Source organism: Dromiciops gliroides, chromosome 1 (genome assembly GCF_019393635.1).
Source record: "Dromiciops gliroides isolate mDroGli1 chromosome 1, mDroGli1.pri, whole genome shotgun sequence".
Classification (NCBI taxonomy): domain Eukaryota; kingdom Metazoa; phylum Chordata; class Mammalia; order Microbiotheria; family Microbiotheriidae; genus Dromiciops; species Dromiciops gliroides.
The window spans coordinates 335019560-335040095 of NC_057861.1; the positions used below are offsets into that span (position 1 = coordinate 335019560).

General features: G+C 35.6%; 1 protein-coding gene across 2 annotated transcripts in view; it reads right to left on the reverse strand.

Annotated features, from left to right (window-relative positions):
* Window positions 1–20536, reverse strand: part of GALNT1 (polypeptide N-acetylgalactosaminyltransferase 1) — a 168871-nt gene that overhangs the window by 16916 nt on the left and 131419 nt on the right. For both annotated transcript variants that reach the window (XM_043989268.1, XM_043989262.1), the window contains exons 7-8: window positions 11466–11583; window positions 6818–6998 (exon numbers count right to left, since the gene is read on the reverse strand). In XM_043989268.1, coding sequence (XP_043845203.1) covers window positions 6818–6998; window positions 11466–11583 — 299 coding nt within the window. The remainder of the gene's footprint in view (window positions 1–6817; window positions 6999–11465; window positions 11584–20536) is intronic.

A 20536-nucleotide genomic window follows, 5' to 3' on the forward strand; every position in this document is an offset into this window, starting at 1 on the left:
GCTTCAAATGACCTATCTAGTTAGATTACATTCTATATGTTACAGCAAAATTGGACTACTAGCTGTTTCTTGACATTACTCTGAAATCTATCAAAGTTGCCCCCCTCTACATCATTTATTACCAGCTGAAATTTTCTTTCCTCTCTATTATAGCTTTCTAAATGTTGGTGTTCCCCAGGGCTCTGTGGTAAGCTTCCTATTTTCCCCTCCATATTTTCTCTTAGTGATGTCATTAGCTCCTCTGGTTTAATTATCATCTCTATGTTGATGACTCACAGATCTTATATGTCTAGTTCCAATCTCTCCCTTGAAATTCAAAATTCTGTATTACCAATTCCCTATTGGACATTACAAACTGGACTTCCTGAAGACATCTCAAAGTTAACATGTCCAAAACTAAATATATTATCTTTCCCCCCAAATTTGTCCCTTTTCTAAACCTCCCTATTTAGGTAGAAGGCACCACAATTCTTCCAGTGTTCCAGGTTTAGAACCTCAATGGTATTCTGACCCCATAGATCCATTCAGATATCAAATACCATTGCTTCTGTTTACACAATATCTCTTTTACATGATTCTTTGCTTGGAACACAGCTACCACCTTAGTTCAGATCCTAACAACTCATATTTATATTACTATAATGACCTCCAAACTAGCTTCCATGCCTCGAGTCTCACCCCACTCCAGTCCATCCTACACACTACTGCCTAAGTGAGTTTTCTTAAGCACAGATCTGACCTCATTCTTCTACTCAGTAAACTTCAGTGACTCCTTATTGCCTTGAAGATAAACTATAAACGCCTATTTAGTTTCTATCTCTCCCTTTCTCAAATTTTCCTAGAATATGTCTCTCTACTTCATCCAATCGTATTCTACCTTACAAAATACTTGTGTTCACTCCACATTTCCTCTTCTTTTTAGATTCTAATTTTTGTATTCCCAGTACCCAGCATAGTGCCTTGAAGACATATTCTCATATGAGATTATGGTACAGTAAGATAGATTTAAAGGCACTTGAATGATTATGTATAAAAAGTGATGACTAAGAGATGATTCAATCCAATTCAAACATTCATTATCTTGTATTATGTTTCCTGATGTATCTCCTTAGTAGACTATAAGCTCCTTGAGGGCAGGGTCTATTTAATTGTTTTATCTCTATATCCCTGGTAACAATCACAAATCTTATATACTGAAGGTACTTAATAAAAACCCTATCCTTCTCTTCCTATTAAACATTTTTATTGAAGACAGGTGAATACACAGAAAAGATGCTTTTCAAATTTACAAAATGAACAGCTAATAACTTGAATGTCAAAATCCTGATTTGAACATATTTGAAAAGGACAGCCTTAAGCTAAGAAGATGAAATTGAAGGAAGATAAATGTAATATCCTTATGCTGATAATAAATCTACTGCATAAAGCACAGGACAAACCGGGCTTGACAGAAGTTCACCTGAAAATAAGTTGGCCACTTTATTGAATAAAAGCTCAGTATATACCAACAGTGTGATATAGCTCCTTAAAAATACCAGAACAAAAAGTTCAGCACACCCTTTTTGTAGGGGAAGAGAGTACCGATCTGCTACTTCATCAGTGTGGGGGACTTTTGGTGAGAAACTTCCTTTACTGATACAAATGTCCACCTTTTCTACAACTGTAGGAGTCCTGGACAGTTGGCGGGGATACTAAGCAGTTACATAACTTGCCCAGGATCATACAGCCAAAATGTGTTAGAGGAAGGACCCAACCTGGCTCTTGCCATATCAGAAGCCAGCTCTCTATCCACTGTGCTTCACACAACAGAAGTATGGTGCTCACATCAAGGGAGGAAATGTGTATGGAAATGGACAATGAGGATAGCCAAAGGAGTCAAAAATACTGAGCCTAGAACTAGGAAAATACTTAAAGAGTAACACAGAATCACAAAATTTTGGAGTTGGAAGGGACCCTGGTGATCATCTACAAGAAAACACTGTCACTACATAAATGATCACTCTGAAGATCTCCAAAGACAGAGTCTAGTACCATCCAAAGGCAGGACATACCACACTTGGATAGCTCCAATGTTTACAGAATGTTTTCTTACATCAAGCCTAAGTTTTCTTCCTTTCTACTTCCACCACCCATAGCTTCTAGTTCTGCCTTCTAGGGCCAAAGAGAACAAATCTAATCCCTATTCCACGTTATACAACCTTTCAAATACTTAAAGACAGCTGTTATGTTTCCTGCGTCTTCTCTCCTCCAAACTACACATTCTCAATTCCTTCAGCCAAAGCCCTTTACTATCTTTCTTACTTTCTTTTGGATGTTAATTGTAAAATGAAAATTGATTGATTCAATTTTGCTAAGACTTAATTCAAGTTAGATTTAATATTTCCTTTTACAATTCCTTTCCTTTATAAACTTCACCCATCTAAGAGAAACTTGCCACCTTTGTAACTACACCCACATTCACTTTCCAGAGAAACCTGATTATACTAAAAGGTCAAATCTCATCAATCTAAACCACTGTACCCTACACACTAATCCCATCATCAGAGAACCTTTGTCTAGTGACTTAAATTGTATGGTTTTGGGGTGGTTAAGGGGGTTTCAGAAAAGGAGGTCCAAATATAATCTCAATTCTGACTATGTCATCAACAGCCAATTAGAAGAAGACACACCTATGTTGCTCAAGATTTTGCTCTGTCATCTTGCTAACTTATAAAAGACTCCATCAGCCCTCACTCAAGGTTTTTGGTCATCGAGAGAGGCCATCAACCCAATTTACTGGCTACTTCTAGCCTAACTAATAAACTGATTATGCTCAGAACTTTGTCTCTCAGAATTTAAATCATGACATAATAAATGTCTTTTGGAAACTGGTGCTCCAAACTGAACACAATACTTGGGATAAGGTCCAACTAGGAAAAAATATAGTGTTACAGTTCTTGAAAGCTATAACTTGCAATGTAGCCTCAGACATTTACAATCTGTGAGATCCTGGGTAAATAATTTTAACTTTTGTTTGCCTTGGTTTCCTCATCTAAAAAATACAAATAATACCACCTATCTCACAAGGCTTTAGTGGGGATCAAATGAGGTATCTGGTAAAAACACTTAGCATAATGCCTAAAACATAGTAGGTGCTTAATAAATAGATGCTTGTTTTCTTCCCTAACCCTTTATTTACATTTATGAATTTAATTTTATTATAGATTCAACCCAATAGTCCTGTCTATCACAGTTATCTTGGATCTTGATTCTGTCATGCAGTATGTTAGTTATCCCTCCCAACTTTCCATCATTTTCAAATTTTAAAATGTTAATTAGCAAGGGCCAAATATAAACATATTGGCATTTCATTGGGGACCCCTTTCCAAGTTGACACTGGATCATTAATGACTACTCTCAGTCCAGTCATGATTGATTATCTTTAAATACTTGAGGATGTCATGAAAAAGTGTAATTAAAGTTGTAATTAAAATTTTTCTAAAAATTATGTTTTTTTCCAATCAGCAAAAATCTGCCATTTCTCCCTCCTATTCCAATTCCCCACATTCTGCCAATTGAGAATGAAAAAAACAAACAAAATCAACCAACCAAACCAAAAAAAAGCTACCCTGTTACAAATATGTAGCATCAGGCAAAACAAATTTGGACATTAGACACATATGTCATTATGCACCGAGTCCTTTACCTCTCTATCAGGAGACAGGTAGCATGTTTTATCATCCATCATGGTTGTTCATGTTCATCAGAGTTCTTAATTCTTTCAAAATTGTTTGTCTTTACCATACTGGTGTTCTCCTGGTTATGTTCACTTTACTCTGCATCAATTCATACAAATCTTCCCATTGAAACTATCCCCCTCATCATTTCTTATAGTACAATAGAGTTCTATAATAGTTATATAACATAACTTATTAAATGGTTTTCCAAATGATGGGCATCTGTTAAGATTTCCATTCTCTGCTAGCTCAAAGATTTATAAACATTTCTGCATATCCAAGTTTCTATACAGTGCATGTCTTTTCATCAGGAATGCTTGGAAGTCCTCAATTTTTCTAAAGATGTACATTTCCTTCAGTAGGATTATAGTTTTGCTGTATAAATTATGCTTAGATGTAAGCCTATATCCATTGCTTTTTAGAATATGATACTCTAAGCTCTCTACACCTTTGATATAGTGTGTGATTCTGTCTGTGGCTCCTAAGTATTTGAATTCTTTCTTTCTGGCTGCTTGTGGTATTTTTTTTCTTTTAACTGAAGTTTCAAATGTTGGCTATACTATTTTGGGGAGTTTTAATTTGGAGGTTTCTTTTGTTTTTTTGTTTTTTTAGTGAGGCAATTGGGGTTAAGTGACTTGCTCAGGGTCACACGACTAGTAAGTGTTAAGTGTCTAAGGCCAGATTTGAACTCAGGTACTCCTGACTCCAGGGCCAGTGCTCTATCCACTGTGCCACCTAGCTGCCCCTGGAGGTTTCTTTTGGGTGGTGACCCATAGAATCTTTCTATTTCCACTTTGCCCTCTAAGACTTGTCCATGTTTTCTGGGAAGATTTTTTGAAAAATAACAACCAAGTTTGTTTCTTTTTGGTCATCAATTTCAAGTAGTCCAATAATGCTTATTTTTTTCTCCTCAATCTGTCTTCCAGATCAGTTGTTTTGCAATGAAATGCCTGCTCTATCCTTTGTGACGTCTTTTTCATGTCATCCTATGAATTTGTCACCAATGATGCTGGAAACATTTACTGAGCTCTCTTCAAATTATGCGGATACCAATTGAATAGACAAACTGTTCATCTGTCTTGCTCTTGGTTTACATGACTGATCCATTTTTTCCCCTTCTCCATCACATTAATCTGATGTCTTTTATAACATTTCTGCATAATTCCTCATTTGTTATGTGATACAGATTACTCAGGCACACCATATCCTTCCCCCCCTATACACACCCCATATACTTTCACAAAATAATGTGAAAACTGTAGCACCAGGAGGGCATTATGATTTTTAAAGAACTCCTCTTTGACTTTCACTCTGTACTGTACTTCTCCCTGCTTTATATACTTCATTGGATAGGGAGCCAAAGTACTCTTTGTCATTACAATCTTTAAGGAATCCTGCATGACTCTGGCATGTTCACTGGAGATAACTTGTTGAAGAGAGCCTTTGAAGGGTCTTTAGGTCATGTATTCTGTTCTACTCAATTAAATGCCTTTTAAAAAGTAATCAAAAATAAGCAATTGGAATCTTGTATTCTTCACATCTTTCAGTCAATTGTGTGATTGCTTATGGAAATTGTGGGATTGCTTATAGAAACCTAGATATTTCTTTTTAATAGGTTCATCAAGTATGTCCTCAGTATGTATGCAGAATATACTCATATAGGTGAAAATGTAGGGATATGGGTCAATGGTTATTGATATTCTCTCAGTCATCTTTTGGTGGCAGGGAGGGGACAGGGAGATATTAAAGAGAAGCCTTTTTCAATGCCTTCGGTATCTACTCTTTTTCATGTACCTCAAGAACTGACAACCTAAAGTCCTCTTGTGCTAGTTTCTATTTATTTTGACTAGTCTAAATGTTTTTCATATCTTTGTTTTCTTTAGTGCCATTTCTACTTCCTCTAGGCAGCATAGCTGGGCTACAGATTTCAAATTTGGCAGGTTTTACTATTTACCATTCTTGATGGCAAAGAATAAGATTTAACAGATAAGTTTATGTTCTAAACGGAGTTTTGCCCTTGGATGCCATCTTTCTTTGCAAGGTAAAGAAATCAAGTATTGGCAGAATAAGGCAGTTTCTAGAGAATTATGATAATTTTAAAAATTCTGGGGGGGGCAGCTAGGTGGATAAAAGCATGGGCCCTGGATTCAGGAGGACCTGAGTTCAAATCCGGCCTCAGACACTGGACACTTACCAGCTGTGTGACCCTGAGCAAGTCACTTAACCCTCACTGGTTTGACAAAAAAAACCACACACGCACACACAAAACCCCCCAAAAAACCTGTCATATAAATATTTAGCTTTTTAAAACATAAAAATGAATGAAAAGGCAAATATCAATGTTGTTAAAGTTTTGTGATAAAACAGAGACACTTAAATTTGTATCTATTCTTTTCCTTCTCTGAATATAAACAACAATCTTGTACTAACTCTAGATCTGCAAAACAGAGAGCTCTATTCTATGAGTAGGATTATTATAATGAAAACTTTACTGGGAGGATATAATTTTCTGTCACTTAAAAGGAGGAAGGGGAAAGTATGGAAGTCAGTCAGATAACAGTGTTTTCTATTTAAAGATACTAAGAGTGAACTCTTTGTATGTTGGATATTTAAATTTTTTTTTTTTGCAGGGCATTGAGGGTTAAGTGACTTGCCAAGGATCACACAGCTAGTGTCAAGTGTCTGAGGCCGGATTTGAACTCAGGTCCTCCTGAATCCAGGGTCAGTGCTTTATTCACTGTGCCACCTAGCTGCCCTGGATATTTAATATTTCACTACATTATTTTATATGGAAATAACCATCATATTCAAGCACATAGTTACACTTCTAAGGCAGATTCAAGGACTCAAGAAAATCTGTTATGTCCTAAAAGAATGGTCTTTGTGTTTTCTGGAGACTCAGTTTGGTTGTAGAAATTTCCTTTTATTTATGAGTCTCAAAAATATATTCAATTAACATAAGTTACCAAGTACTTACTGTTTCTATATGGTGTAGTGGGACAATTTAAAGAATTACAAGATTCAGTTTCTATCCTCAACAGATCTCAAACCCCATTTAAGGTGATGTAACTGTGGTATTCAAAATTCAAAATGTAGCTAACCTGGGGAAATGATATAGAAGAAATTCTTGAACTCATCCATCCAAACTTCTGCAAGTCGTCGATTATTTTTGTTGATGATCTGCCCTGTGCCTCCAGGAAATGTGTAGGGTGTAGCTTTTCGAAATACATGGCCAACATGTGAGCAGGTCACAATTTCTAAAGTGCCCCCACACTGCCAGATCTGAAAATAAATGGAAACCACATAAGAAGACACCTCTGGAATAATAGGGGAAAAAACAAAACAGTTACCTGATAATCTGACCTTTTTTTCCATTTAGGTGGATCAGTGTTTCCTGTTTAAATTCTAAATCACATACACTAGAAATTACAGAATCTTTTTCATTTCCCTGTACAATATTAAGATATGCAATGAAATGTGTTTCTTCTATCACCATCATTCATGCTTCCTCAAAAGCTTCCTACCTTTTGGTTGTAGTTAAATAGGAAATAGAAGGTCAAATAATCAAGGACATATAGAATATTATGTATTCAACATGAGATAAAAAATATCTGGAATTACCCCAAATTTAAGACATAGATCGTCCTGTTAATATCCAGAAAGGGGAAAAAACAACAAAAAAAAGAAACAATATAGATATTCATTAGGTCATCTGTGGTGGCCTTTCTTTCTTTCTTCTAAAAAGAATTAATTTTTTTTCACTCAACAGAGACAAAAGAAGCTTTATATGAGCTACAATCATCACATTGGTTTTATGCCATTTCGTCAATTTAATCTAATTAGCTTATTCTGCACCTATTTTCTTTAAATAAATGAACAATAAAATTTCAGTTAACATATACTTAATATATATACACACATACATATATATTAAATCAATGTGCTTTCAAGCTCTATTACCTTTGAAAAATATGCATATAACATTTACATTTTTTAAAAATTCTATTCATAGAGTTGGGTGAGTTTAATGAGCTGAAAGTCTAAAGAACTTCATGTATGGTCCCATCCACTGCTGAAACCTGGTATCTGAGAACCAGAGGCTTATCTTTTGTTATGGCACCAGGTAATGAGTTCTCTGGCCATGGTAACCCACAAAATAAAGAATATAAACTGGTCCTTAGTCCCAGTCAGCCCTTTTCTGCTGCTACAGTGACAATAGCAGAGGCAAAGGAAGCAAGTAGTTCCGATAATCACCCAGTTTCTAGACTATCTATAAGTATTTAAGTAGTATTAACATTTAGTAATAGCAATGAGAGATCTTTTCCCAACATACTGGGGGGGAGGGAGGGGAGAGAGGAGGAGAAGAAAAAGAGGTGGATCAAATCCTGTGTAAACCTTAGTGTACGTTATAGGGTTTTTTTGCTGGGCAATGGGGGTTAAGTGACTTGCCCAGGGTCACACAGCCAGCAAGTGTCAAGTGTCTGAGGCCGGATTTGGACTCAGGTACTCCTAAATCCAGGGCTGGTTCTCTATGCACTGCGCCACCTAGCTGCCCCCTGATCCTGTTATTCTTACAGATTTTACAGATATGCAAAATGAAGTTGAGGTTAAATGAATGTCTTGGGATTACCCCACTAGAGAGCCAGGGTTTGAATTCAGCTCTTCCTGGTGCTCAACATTCAACCAAACTGTCCAACAAACTCCCTACATCAACAGAACATTTTTAAGATATAAAGTGTCCCAAAACTCTTCGTGTGGTTTTAAGTTATTAAAGCTTAAAGAGAGTTGAACGAAGAAATTCATCTCATTATGTGCCCAAGGGCACCAAGAAAAGTAATTTTATGAGGGTACTTATCATATAACCTTGCTGTGACTAATTAAAAATATAAACAAAAAACTCTATGAAAATAATAAAGGCTTATGTGCCAACAAACTATTGCAGAGGATGGAGAAAAACTCAAAAATGTGATGAGGTTTCTCACAACCAAGATAAAATTTATCTTGCTATACAATGTAGGAACATCTTGAAAAATATGGTTCAGGATAAAGAAATAAAAGAGGTTAAAGACTCACAGACTAGTCAAGTGTCATACCTGTATATTCTGAATGTGAGCAGGGAACAACATTGCAAAAAGTGAAATTGCCTGTATTTTAAAATACAGGGAAAAAATGGTTACAGATACAAAAGTCACATCTCATTTTAGGATGGGGGACGGTTTAGGGGGAAAATAATGAGTTCTTTTCTGGACATCCAATTTGAGATTTCTGAGAGGCAGCTGGAGATGAGAGACTGGAGGTCAGCAGGGAGAGTAGAATGGGAGGATTTGAGAGTCATCAGCAGAGAGATGGTAATTAAATCCAAGGGGGCTGATGATATCAGCAAATGAAGTAGTATAGAAGGAGAAGAGAATGGGGCCCAGGAAAGAACCCTGAGGGACATCTATGGAGAGAGAGAGTGTGTGGTCTGGAGGAGAATCCAGAAAAGGAGCAAGACAAAGAGTGGAGTGGTATCCTAAAAACCTAGAGAGAAGAGAGTATTAAGGATGAGAGAGTATCAGCAGGGTCAAAGGCTGCAGAGAGGTCAAGGAGAATAAGGACTGAGAAAAGGCCACTTTCATTTGAATTGGTCAAAAGGAAAAAGACATACAGAGTTGAGTACAGAAATAAAATTCACTCACAGAGACATAGAAAGGAAAAGGGAGAAGAGGGAAGAAGGAATTTGAAGGAGGATAGATGGAGAGGGATTAGTCCTAAGCAAAACAAACTCTAAGGATGCACAAAATATTTATAGCACTTTAATGGGAATCTGAGGTTATGTACATAAATTGTGGCATGAATGAACAAATTGTGGTATATAAATGTGATGGAATAGTTTTATGTTGATCTTCTATCAGTGTAATGACCAATCTTGACTCCAGAGGATCAATTATAAAACATGCTATCCACCTCATAATAGAGAGGTGATGGTTTCAGACTGTAGAATAAGACACATTTTTTTTGGATATAGCCTATGTGGAAATTTGTTTTGGGAAGGTAGATTTTGGCTGGTTAAAATTAATGAAATATATTTATTTATTTTGTTTTGTTTTTTCGTTTTGTGGGGTAATAGGGGTTAAGGAACTTGCCCAAGGTCATGCAGCTAGTGTCAAGTGTCTGAGGCCGGATTTGAACTCAGGTACTCCTGAATCCAGGGCTGGTGCTTTATCCACTGCGCCATATAGCTGCCCCCAAAATAAATTTATTTATTTCATAAAACCCACAATATGACATTTTACTGATTACATCAAGCCAAAGAATATTGCAAGGTATTATCACTGAAATCCACAGCAGCTGGCAACTCATGATGGGAAATTCAAGTGACTGAAAGAAATGTTTTCCAGAGTATGACATATATTTGCATGGGCAGCCCTTTATGTTAACTTGTCAAATAGTAAAAGTACTATAGGTATAGGTACTTGGACAGGTACTATAGATAAGTAATTAGCTTGATACAAAACTGAATACTGTTATAAAAAGAACATGCTGGAGGCATTTTGTAAACTACAGTGTTTTCACTGATTTCAATCTCTCTATGCTTTCTGATGAAAATCTTTTCAACACCACTACTCTCCAAGTGATGGTTATGAATGAGACACCACAATCTCTAAAGAATCAATATTGTAAATAATTCAATAGCAACAGGATTACATGACAGGTTTAAGTTTAAGTTGTAGCATATTACCAGAGAAGACAATGACATTTAATTCTATTGCTGCACTTTACAGATAAGGAAATTGAGGACTAGAGAGGTTAAGTAAATTGCTCAGGGTCACAAAGTAGTTATCAGCAGAGCTGGGATATAAACACAGGTTTTCTGGCTTCAAATTTGGCACTCTTTGCATTGAATTGCACTGCATAAAAGACATTACCAAGGATGTAGGTGTACTAAGTAAATGTTCACTGAACTGAATATATGATAGTGAAAAGTAACATGGGCAGATCATATAGCAAAAGTGAGGGTTAAAATTCTGTCTTTGGAGGTGTATTGTTACCTACAAAATGATTTAAAAAAAGACTTAGAGAAATGACTCTATCACCGTGGTTATAGCTTTTGTGGAGTCTTTACTGGAAGCTGAATGTGGACAAAGAGCATAAAGAACAACAAGGCAAAGGTGGACGGCTACTTGACCTGGTGGAGAAATCGGTCATACTGATGAGATTACAAATTCTACACTCTATTCTATGTTCAACCCAACATGAAAACAAAATTTTATGAATATATGAAACAAAAAATTTATGAGTAGGAAATTTTAAACAAGTTTTACATCTATCTAAATTTAGAATTTATTATCTAAATATTATTTTATATGTATTTTATAACTAAATGTATAATTTATAAGAGCAAAATTATATCTAAAAATTTAGAAAATATTTATTGACCTTTAATAATATCAAACATATCAAAGGGAGATGTAATCTTGCCAAGTTAACATCCAAATAAAATTTTGTGGTAGCACTAAGAGAATAAATATATTTTCTTAATATAAATATACTACTTAAAGGATTAACTTTTTGTTTAAGCCTTTCTAAAGGTTTTGAAGACAAATGAGCAGCTTCTAGTAATGAAAATAAAGTATCTTAATTGATCATTTCAAGAGAGAATAATAATAAGACATTTATTTACTTGTATTTGTAGTTAACTGGTTATTAAAATTGACTACCCATTTACTCCAAGTTTTGAAGAAGACTGACAAATAACAGATGACTTACCCTAAAGGAAATTTCTAGATTTTCTCCTCCCCAAATATCCATTCCAGCATCGTATGTCCCAATTTCTTGAAAATAATGTCTGTCTATTGAAAAAAGGCCTCCTGCCATTGTGGGTGTCCTGAAAATTAATCACATTTTTAAACTTTAAGATCAGGTTTTGGTTTTATAGCTACATGTTTGTAAATTTAAATATAATTGATCTTAAAAATAGTTAAATCCCAATTACTAGTTGCTCCAAATATATTTGCACTTTTATCCCAAATCAGATTCTTATAAAAACCCAAGTTGGGTCAATATTAATAGCAACTGATAATTATCGAGTGCTTTAAAATTTGCAAAGTGTTTTGCATAAATAACCTCAGTTAATCTTGGCAACCATCCTATGTAGTAAGAATTACAGGTATCATTATCTAAACTTACAGCTGAACAACTGAAGCTCTAAGAAGTTAAATGACTTGTCCATCGTTAGTTACCCTGTTAATAAGAACTGGAAGCAGGATTCCTAACTCAAATCTACTGCAGTTTCTACTACACCATGATGCTTTTGAGAATTCCCTACTACTGCAACTGGGTTTTGTTGGGAAGATACACTCCTACAATGGTACAAAAATTAAGAAGGATTCAATGGATCTGATGCTGCTATACAATTGTATTTTAAATGCATGGTTAGTAACAATTCTGTGATGCCTTTCGAATCCAAGGGTTGATAGTAACATATTGTAGGAAAAGTACAATAACAAATTAAGTGAAGATAAAAATTAATGAGATTTTCATTTGAATTGAAATAGTTTTGTTTTGGTTTTTTTTTACGGGGCAATGGGGGTTAAGTGACTTGCCCAGGGCCACACAGCTAGTAAGTGTCATGTGTCTGAGGCCAGATTTGAACTCAGGAACTCCTGAATCCAGGGCTGGTGCTTTATCCACTGTGCCACCTAGCTGCCCCCTTGAAATAGTTGTTTTTAGAAAAAATCTAAGTTTTTTCTAATATAGTAATTTTTTAGCCTATAGATACAATTCCTGTCAAAACAATCCCTATCAAATAATGCATTTTAAGGAAAAGACAACATTTAGATATAGAAGGTCTTACAATTTAGGTCTAGAAGGAACCTGAGAAAACTCCAACCCACTTTAATCTAAAGATGGAGAAAATGTCAGAACAATATGGTATTTGAACATAAGTACTCCCACATATCTCGATAATGTCTACTACTCATGGGTACCAACTAAAGACCTAATCCCTATATCAGCATTCCCACAAATCAAACTGGATCTCTTTATACTGAAGTATGTGGACAGGCTATCTAAGATGTCTATTTTTGGTGTGACTGACTCTGTCTAATAATCTTAATTATTCAAAGCTATTTCTTTTTTAAAATAAATTTTAATTCAATTTTATTTTATAGTTCCAAATTCTTTCCCTTCCTCTACCCTTACCCTACCTGTTGAGAAGGCAAGAATTACAATGTCGATTATATATATGAAAACATGCAAAACATTTTCACATTAGTCATACTCTAGAAAAAACAAAGATAGAGAGAAAAAAATATAGTTCAATATGTACTCTTAAGTCCATCAGTTCTTTATCTGGAAGTGGATGGTAGGTTTCACCATAAGTCCTTTATCATTGTGGTAGATCACTGTTTTGATCAGGGTAGTCAATTCTTTCATAGTTGATTATCATTATAATACTGCCGTTACTGTGCAAATTGTTCTCCCAGTTCTGCTCACTTCACTTTGTATTTGTTCATATTAAGTCTCCCCAGGTATTCCATCACAATCATATACCACAAATTTATTCAGCCATTCTCCAATTGATGGGTATCCCCTCAATTTCCAATTCTTTGGCACCACAAAAGGAGTCAATATAATTTTGTGTACCTGTGGGTCCTTCTCCTTTTTCTTCGATCTCTGGGATACAGACACAGTAGTGACATTGTTGGGTCAAAGAGTATGCAAGGTTTTATAGCTTTGGGGGCATTGTTCCAAATTGTTCTCCAGAATAGTAGTAACAGTTTACAACTCTGCCAAAAGTGCATTAGTGTACCTATCTTCACAATCCTCTGCAGCATTCTCTTTTTCTCTCATGTTAGTCAACCCAAGTTGTGAGGTGGCTCCTCAGAATTGTTTTAATTTACATTTTTCTAATTTTTAGTTATTTAAACATGTTTCTACACAATTACTGATAGCTTCAATCTCTTCTTCTGAAAACTGTGTTCACATTCCTTAATCAATTGTGGAATGGTTCTTATTCTTATAAATTTGGCTCAGTTCCCCATATATTTGAGAATTATACCTTCATCAGAGAAACTTGCTGTAAAATTTTGTTCTCACTTTCTTAATTTTCTTCTAATTTTAGCTACGTTGATTTAGTTTGTGCAAAAACTTTGTAAATTTTATGTAATCAAAGTTATCCATTTTATCTTTTATGAACTCCATCTCTTGTTTGGTCATGAATTCTTCCCCTATCTATATATCTGACAGGTAATTTTTTCTATGGTCCCCTAATTTGCTTATGATATCACCCTTTATGGTAAAGTCAGATACTCATTTTGAGATTATTTTGGTATACAGTGTGAGATGTTGGTCTATGCTTAATTTCTGCCAGAAAACTTGTCCAGTTTTCTCAGCAGTTTTTGTTAAATAGCGAGTTCTTGCTCCAGTTGCTGAGATCTTTGTATTTAACAGTAGGTTACTATGCTCACTTGCTTTTGTATATTGTGTACCTAATCTTTTCTACTGACTAAGCACTTTATTTCTTATCTAGTGCTAAATTATCTTGATGTTTAAAGTTTTGTAGAATAATTTTGAGATCTAGTACTGCTAGGCCTCCTTCCTTTACATGGCGCATGGAATCTAGAAAGTTGCAAATTTTATAGCTCTATTGTAAGCCAACAAGGGAGAAGCCAGGATATGTGATTCCTTCCTAGATGGTTATTACTACACCAGGTAGAATGGTAATCAATGCAGCTCTGGATAGCTATGAGGGATTTGTGGAGGGCTAGGTCTAATCTGAAGGGTTCCCAGAACCCTGGGAAGAGGGTCATTGTGAAATACTTCTACTGAAAATTTAACACCGCCCCCCCCCCCAATCTATCTCTTACAGAGAATTTACTGCTTTCCTGAGATACAGAAACAGTAACATACTGACAGACTGATTTCACCTTGAGCTAATATTCTGGTACTTAACTGAAGGAACCTTCTGAAGATGGCAGCTTGTACCACATAGCTGGTCCCTAACTGGATAATTCTGCCTTTGTCTTAAATAGTTCCCTTACTTGCCAAATCGTTTTTTACTACTTGTCACGAATAAGTAAAGGTGAGTACAAAGTGGATGCCACAATGTTTGATAGTACCTAAAGAAGTTCCCTGGTTTGGCAACTTATTTGAAAAATATGCTTAGGGTCAAGATTGTTCTGCTTCCATCCTAAAATGTCCCTGTTCTGGACAAGTAGTAAATTCTCAGGGAAAATAAGTCACTCAAGTGTGGAACAGATTGCCTTACGATAACTGCTCCTATCCTCTGGGGGATGTCCCCAATTTCTAGTACCTTACCCCTTTCCTGGAAGATATCCTGATTTGCATGCTTGTTGGATTTCCCTGGCTTTTCATATATCTCTGTTCTCTTCTTCTATTCTATCCTTGCAGCCCTCTTATTGTTCCACTAAAATTCACAGTAAGTAGTCTTGGGATTCCAAAAGGAAAATTAAAAGTTTTACACTGTATTTTAAAAGCACAAATAAAAGAAAAAAATTTAAATATTGGAAAAACTTTGAAAGCCAAAAAACCTTATATTAATTTGGAATTTGGAGCCATCAGGAATAAAGAAATATTAGTCAGAATGGATCGAGGAAATATAATACAAATTGCTGAAACCCAAAACATTTGCTTTGCATTCTTTCCTTTTTTCTTTTTAGTGTTCCTTCATTTAAAAAAAGGAACATTTTTTAGTATTTATCTTTTTAAAATAACTGGACTGAAATCAGAATAAAATTAAGAAAGATCTGAATTCTACTGGGGAAAACAGCATTACACAGGAAATATTGACATTTGTGGGAGCATATTTCAATGATCCCCATAAAAAAGGGAAATGTTTCAAAGCTATACAAACCTTCCTTAATGTCATTCACTGCTTTTGGGGAGAACACAACTGCAGAAGAACACTACAGGGGACAGTTGATTCCATATGAATAATACTACTTTAGAAGACTCATACTCCTAAGTTGGGCTATAAGTTTAAAATTAACTTTCATCAACTTGATAGGAAATCTTAAGGAACTTAGTAGACCAAGTGAAGCCTCAGACATGCTAAAAAATACTGTGTGGAAACCTGAAGCTCCAAGTCACCAGAAAAATTATTTTTAGGTTAGTTGGCACTTATATAAGAATTAGAAACTTTAACTGCATGGTCAAGCACTAACCTTTAAAATACTACATAAATACCAGCTATTAACAGAGAGACCAAGCAATCAACATATGTGGAATCAACCAGTGAAGAATAGCTGGTTCAAAAAGGAGGACCAGATATGAAGGCCTCTTGGGGAATGAGTCTATAGTGACTGAAATGATACAGTGACATAACGGGGGAAAGCCAAGTCTTTTATCTTTAGGAATCTCTTGAAATTTATTAACTGTTTAGATATGCTGAGTTTGGACACCTCTTCATCCATGCTCCCTATCTCCAGCTGTACTGTCAAAGATTGAAAGGCAAAATTAATTTCTTGATAGGAACAGAAAGGACAATGGAAAAGTACTGAATCCTACCTAATGTAATGTCTGAAAGAGTGAAGTAAAAATTAATTGATTAGAGCTGGAGGCTTAAAGGTGTAAAGAGGGTTCAGGAGTCAAATCCTGATTCCAGGCTGCTTCATCAGACTCACTTGCCTACTTCATGAGACTGGAGGAATAAAGCAATGAAAAGGGCTAAGGAATAAAGAACAAAGACTCAAATCAGGTTGGAATTGGTATGGGCTCTGGAATTTAGTCACACTATTTTAAAGGGTGGATTGCGGAGGCAGGGAAAAGGAAAAAAGGTCTCCCAGCTTAGCATGGGAATTCAGTTAAGATGGCTATTGGTTGCAGGATATAAAATAAACTAACAAATATCATCAACATTCCTGTATATTACCAACAAAAACTAGCTACAAGAAAGAGAAATTCCATTCAAAGTATATGTATATGAATTGATGCTGAGAGAAATGAGCAGAACCAAAAAAACACTGTACACAGTATCAACAACATTGTGATTAACTGTGATAGACTTAGCTCTTCTCAGCAATACAATGATCCAAGACAATGCCAAAAAACTCAGGATGGAAAATGCTCTCCACATCCAGAAAAAGAACTATGGAGTCTGCATGCAGAGTGAAGTATACTATTTTCACTTTTGTTGTTGTTTCTTCTTTCTTGTTTTTTTCTTTTGTTCTCATTCTTCTCTCACAATATGACTAATGTGGAAATATGTTTAACATAATTGTAAATGTACAACCTATATCAGATTGCTTGCTGGCTTCAGGAGGGAGGAGGGAGGAGGAAGGGAGAAAAATTTGGAACTCAAAATCTTACAAAAAAGAATGTTGAAAACTACCTTTACGTGTAATTAGAAGAAATAAAAATAAAATAGTATTTTAAAAAACATCAACAAAGTATACATATACAATATTTGGAATTCTAGCTAAACCAAAACAAACCCAGGAAATATATGAATCCAACTGACCTAAATAACTTGAGAAATCTTAATTGTTCATGGGCAGGTTAAGCTAATATAATAAAAATAACAATACTACCTAAATTAATGTATTTAATTGGCATTATATCATACTACCAAAGGATTATTTTTTATAAAAGTAGAAAAAAAATTCTTATGGAGGAAACAGAAGGTCAAGAATGTCAAAAGTAATTATGGAAAAAAACCTGTGAAGACTAATTATACAAAATTATACAAAAAGTAGTAACCATTAAAATAATTTGGTACTGGTTTAAAAAAAAAAAAGGTTGATCAGATGGACAGAGTAGGTATATAACACAAAGAAGCAAATAAATCCAGCAGCATACTGTCTGATAGCCCAAGGACCTGTCACTGACGTAATACAACAAACTGACAAAAAGTTGTTAATAACCTATAATGTAGCTGAATCACAGTATTAATAGCACTGGCTGGATCCTGGAAGCTAGGGGCTTTATAATACAGGAAGAAGAGAAATGTGTTGTTTTCCCTCCTTCTTTTCAAGGACACTTGTTGGCAAAATTGCAAAAATAATTAAAATATGTCTTTGGTACTTTCTCATTGCTTTTCCCCCCTCTTTTCCTGACTTTTCACTGTCTACCATAATACTTTCCTGATTAAGCCTTCTAACATAGTACTTCTACTACAGGAATATGGGAGTGGTTAAAAAGGACACAATGTGCCTAACCTTTTTTAATATCTAAAAATTTAGTTTATAAAGCCTGAACATTTATATATTTAAAAAATATTAAAGAGATCACTGGAAAAAACTGTACTTTATTCTTTGTAAATTTAAACTTCCTAAAAGTATACACATCTCTAAAAGATGATGTTTATTAACCCAATTCATCTCTAATTGGCAAATTTCAGGTAGTATAAAAATTAAGTGAAAATTTCAAGTAAAACAGAGAAAGATATTTGGGGTAAGTGAAGAGGGAGGCAGGCAGGGCTCTTCTCAAGGTCTAAATTCTATGAGATATTACTGCTTTTTAAAGCTCTTCCCCTTTATCTGTTTCTGAAAAGATTTTTTCATAGCAACAGTCCCATCAGTAAGGGGAAGAGACAGGGCAGTCATTTGTAAATACAAATTATTTCTAAGCCCAGGGTTTTCAATCAGGGATTGCTAGTACTATAACAGAAAAGATTTATGGTAAAAATTTTAATATGCTGTTCAAATTTGTATTACAGCAACATCTGAGTACATCTCCATCCTGGTGTTTACATCCTCTAAGATACCACATCAACAAGTACTATAAAAAAAGTTTAAAATTTTCCACCCAATGTTTCTCTTAAAGTGTTCATGTAAAATCTTGATCTTTCAAAAACTGATTTTTAATTAGAAAAAAGTATAAAATTAAGCTGAATTTTAATGTACAGATTTAATTTGTGTATCCTATTAGCAATAATATTTTACCCATTGAGAGAAAAGACTATATCTGGACTTTTCTCAGAGCCCAAAAGACAGAGTGAGTCTAGTTTCTAGTCCCACAACTTTATTGCCTGAACCTCCCAGCAGGGGGCCACCTGGCACACAAGGCTCTGAGGAGCTAAGGCTGCTGGGCCTTAGGCCCAAGCAGGGCCTAGAAAGGGGCCTGCATTTTGTGGGAGTTGAGCTAGGCTGGGGAGTTCACCTTGGGGCGCCCAAGGTGATCCCCACGTGACCCTGGTATTGAAACCCTGACTTAAGTTTTGTTTCTTGACAAGTTATATTTGGTTATGTATGTTAACACAGCACTGTTCTAGTGAAGAATAGAGATATTCTTGCCCAGAATAAGGTTAAGACCTAGTGCCTCAATCTGATTGGTCGACTGGTACAATCTGATTGGTTGTTAATGGGGCAGTCTGAATGGTCAACTGATACAATCTGATTGGTCCTTACAGTTACCATATATGGAAGGCTGGTACTATATGCTGTGATTGGTTGTTTTTGTAATGCCGTATGCAAATAGGAATTGTACTGTGATTAGTCGAGGGGGACCCTTGGTAGGTATAAATAAAGGTGAGGGCCCTCACTTCTGTGCACTCTGGCACATTCATAAGAGTGCCCATCTTTGCAAAGATGAATAAAGAAGCCTTCACCCACCAACTGCTGACTACTTGGATTCTTTGAGCGGCGACCTGCTAGCAACACTAGAGCTGCGCAACACTATTTGAGCTGTTAGCTGTGTTTCTAACACCATGAATCATGCCATATATTTTCTCGAGCACATTCTGATTAATATTGAACTTGAATTAGGAAGTTTCTACAGCCATTTTCATATGAGCATCATCTGGACTTTCCCTGAAAGCATAATTGTACAAAATCACAAATTTATTAATGTGGCTATGTATTCGTATTATATATTTTTTTTTGTGGGACAATGAGGGTTAAGTGACTTGCCCAGGGTCACACGGCTAGTAAGTGTCAAGTGTCTGAGGCTGGATTTGAACTCAGGTCCTCCTGAATCCAGGGCTGGCGCTTTATCCACTGTACCACCTAGCTGACCCCATATTCGTATTATATTAAAGAAAATACAATACAACTGAAGGAATGCAAATTCCTCCTTAAAAATGAAGAATTGTTCCAAATGTAGGTCAAGATAGTTTTAGAATGGTACAAGAAGATCGTACAGTTTCTAAGGCAAAGAGGATAGAGTAGATGCTAACAAAGAAGTGAAAAAAGCATCAGTCCTAACTGTTGATCCCTTTCAGCTTAAGATTTGTTTTCATGATTGTTATTGTTTGTCCTTTATTCTCGAAGAGGACCATGCCATCAGGGTGATGTCATGACTTGCACTGAATTAGATTTAAGTGAGAGGGCTATTCAAGGTCATCAACCTCACTCTGTCCTCCAGAACCATCTGGGTCCAGTGGCAAGACAGACTCCAGTATGACTGGAGAAGGCCCTAGATGTTTAAGGCAACTGGAGTTAAGTGACTTGCCCAGGGTCACACACTGCTAGTAAGTGTCTGAGGTGAGATTTGAACTCAGATCCTCCCAACTTTAGGGCCAGTGCTCTATCCACTTTGCCACCTAGGGGCCCAATCAAGCGTGTATTTATTAAATGTTTTCACGAACAGGGAGAAGAAAGGAAGAAAAATACCCTACAGAAAAAAGTAAGCTATCAGACTGTAAACCTGGAAGGGCATAGGAAAAAGAAAGGATTCTATCCAATAAGGTAATAAAATAATGAGAGCCAAGATACTGGGGAAACAATTTAAAAGAAGAATATTCTTATTTAGGATTAAGTCCTAAAAAGCTTCACCCTCAAAAACCTCTACCTTAGGGGTTGAGATACAAAAATATATCTTTCTTGTGGAAGCAGTTCCAGTGGGAAGCAAAGAAAGAAGAATGGAAAAAGAAAACTTAA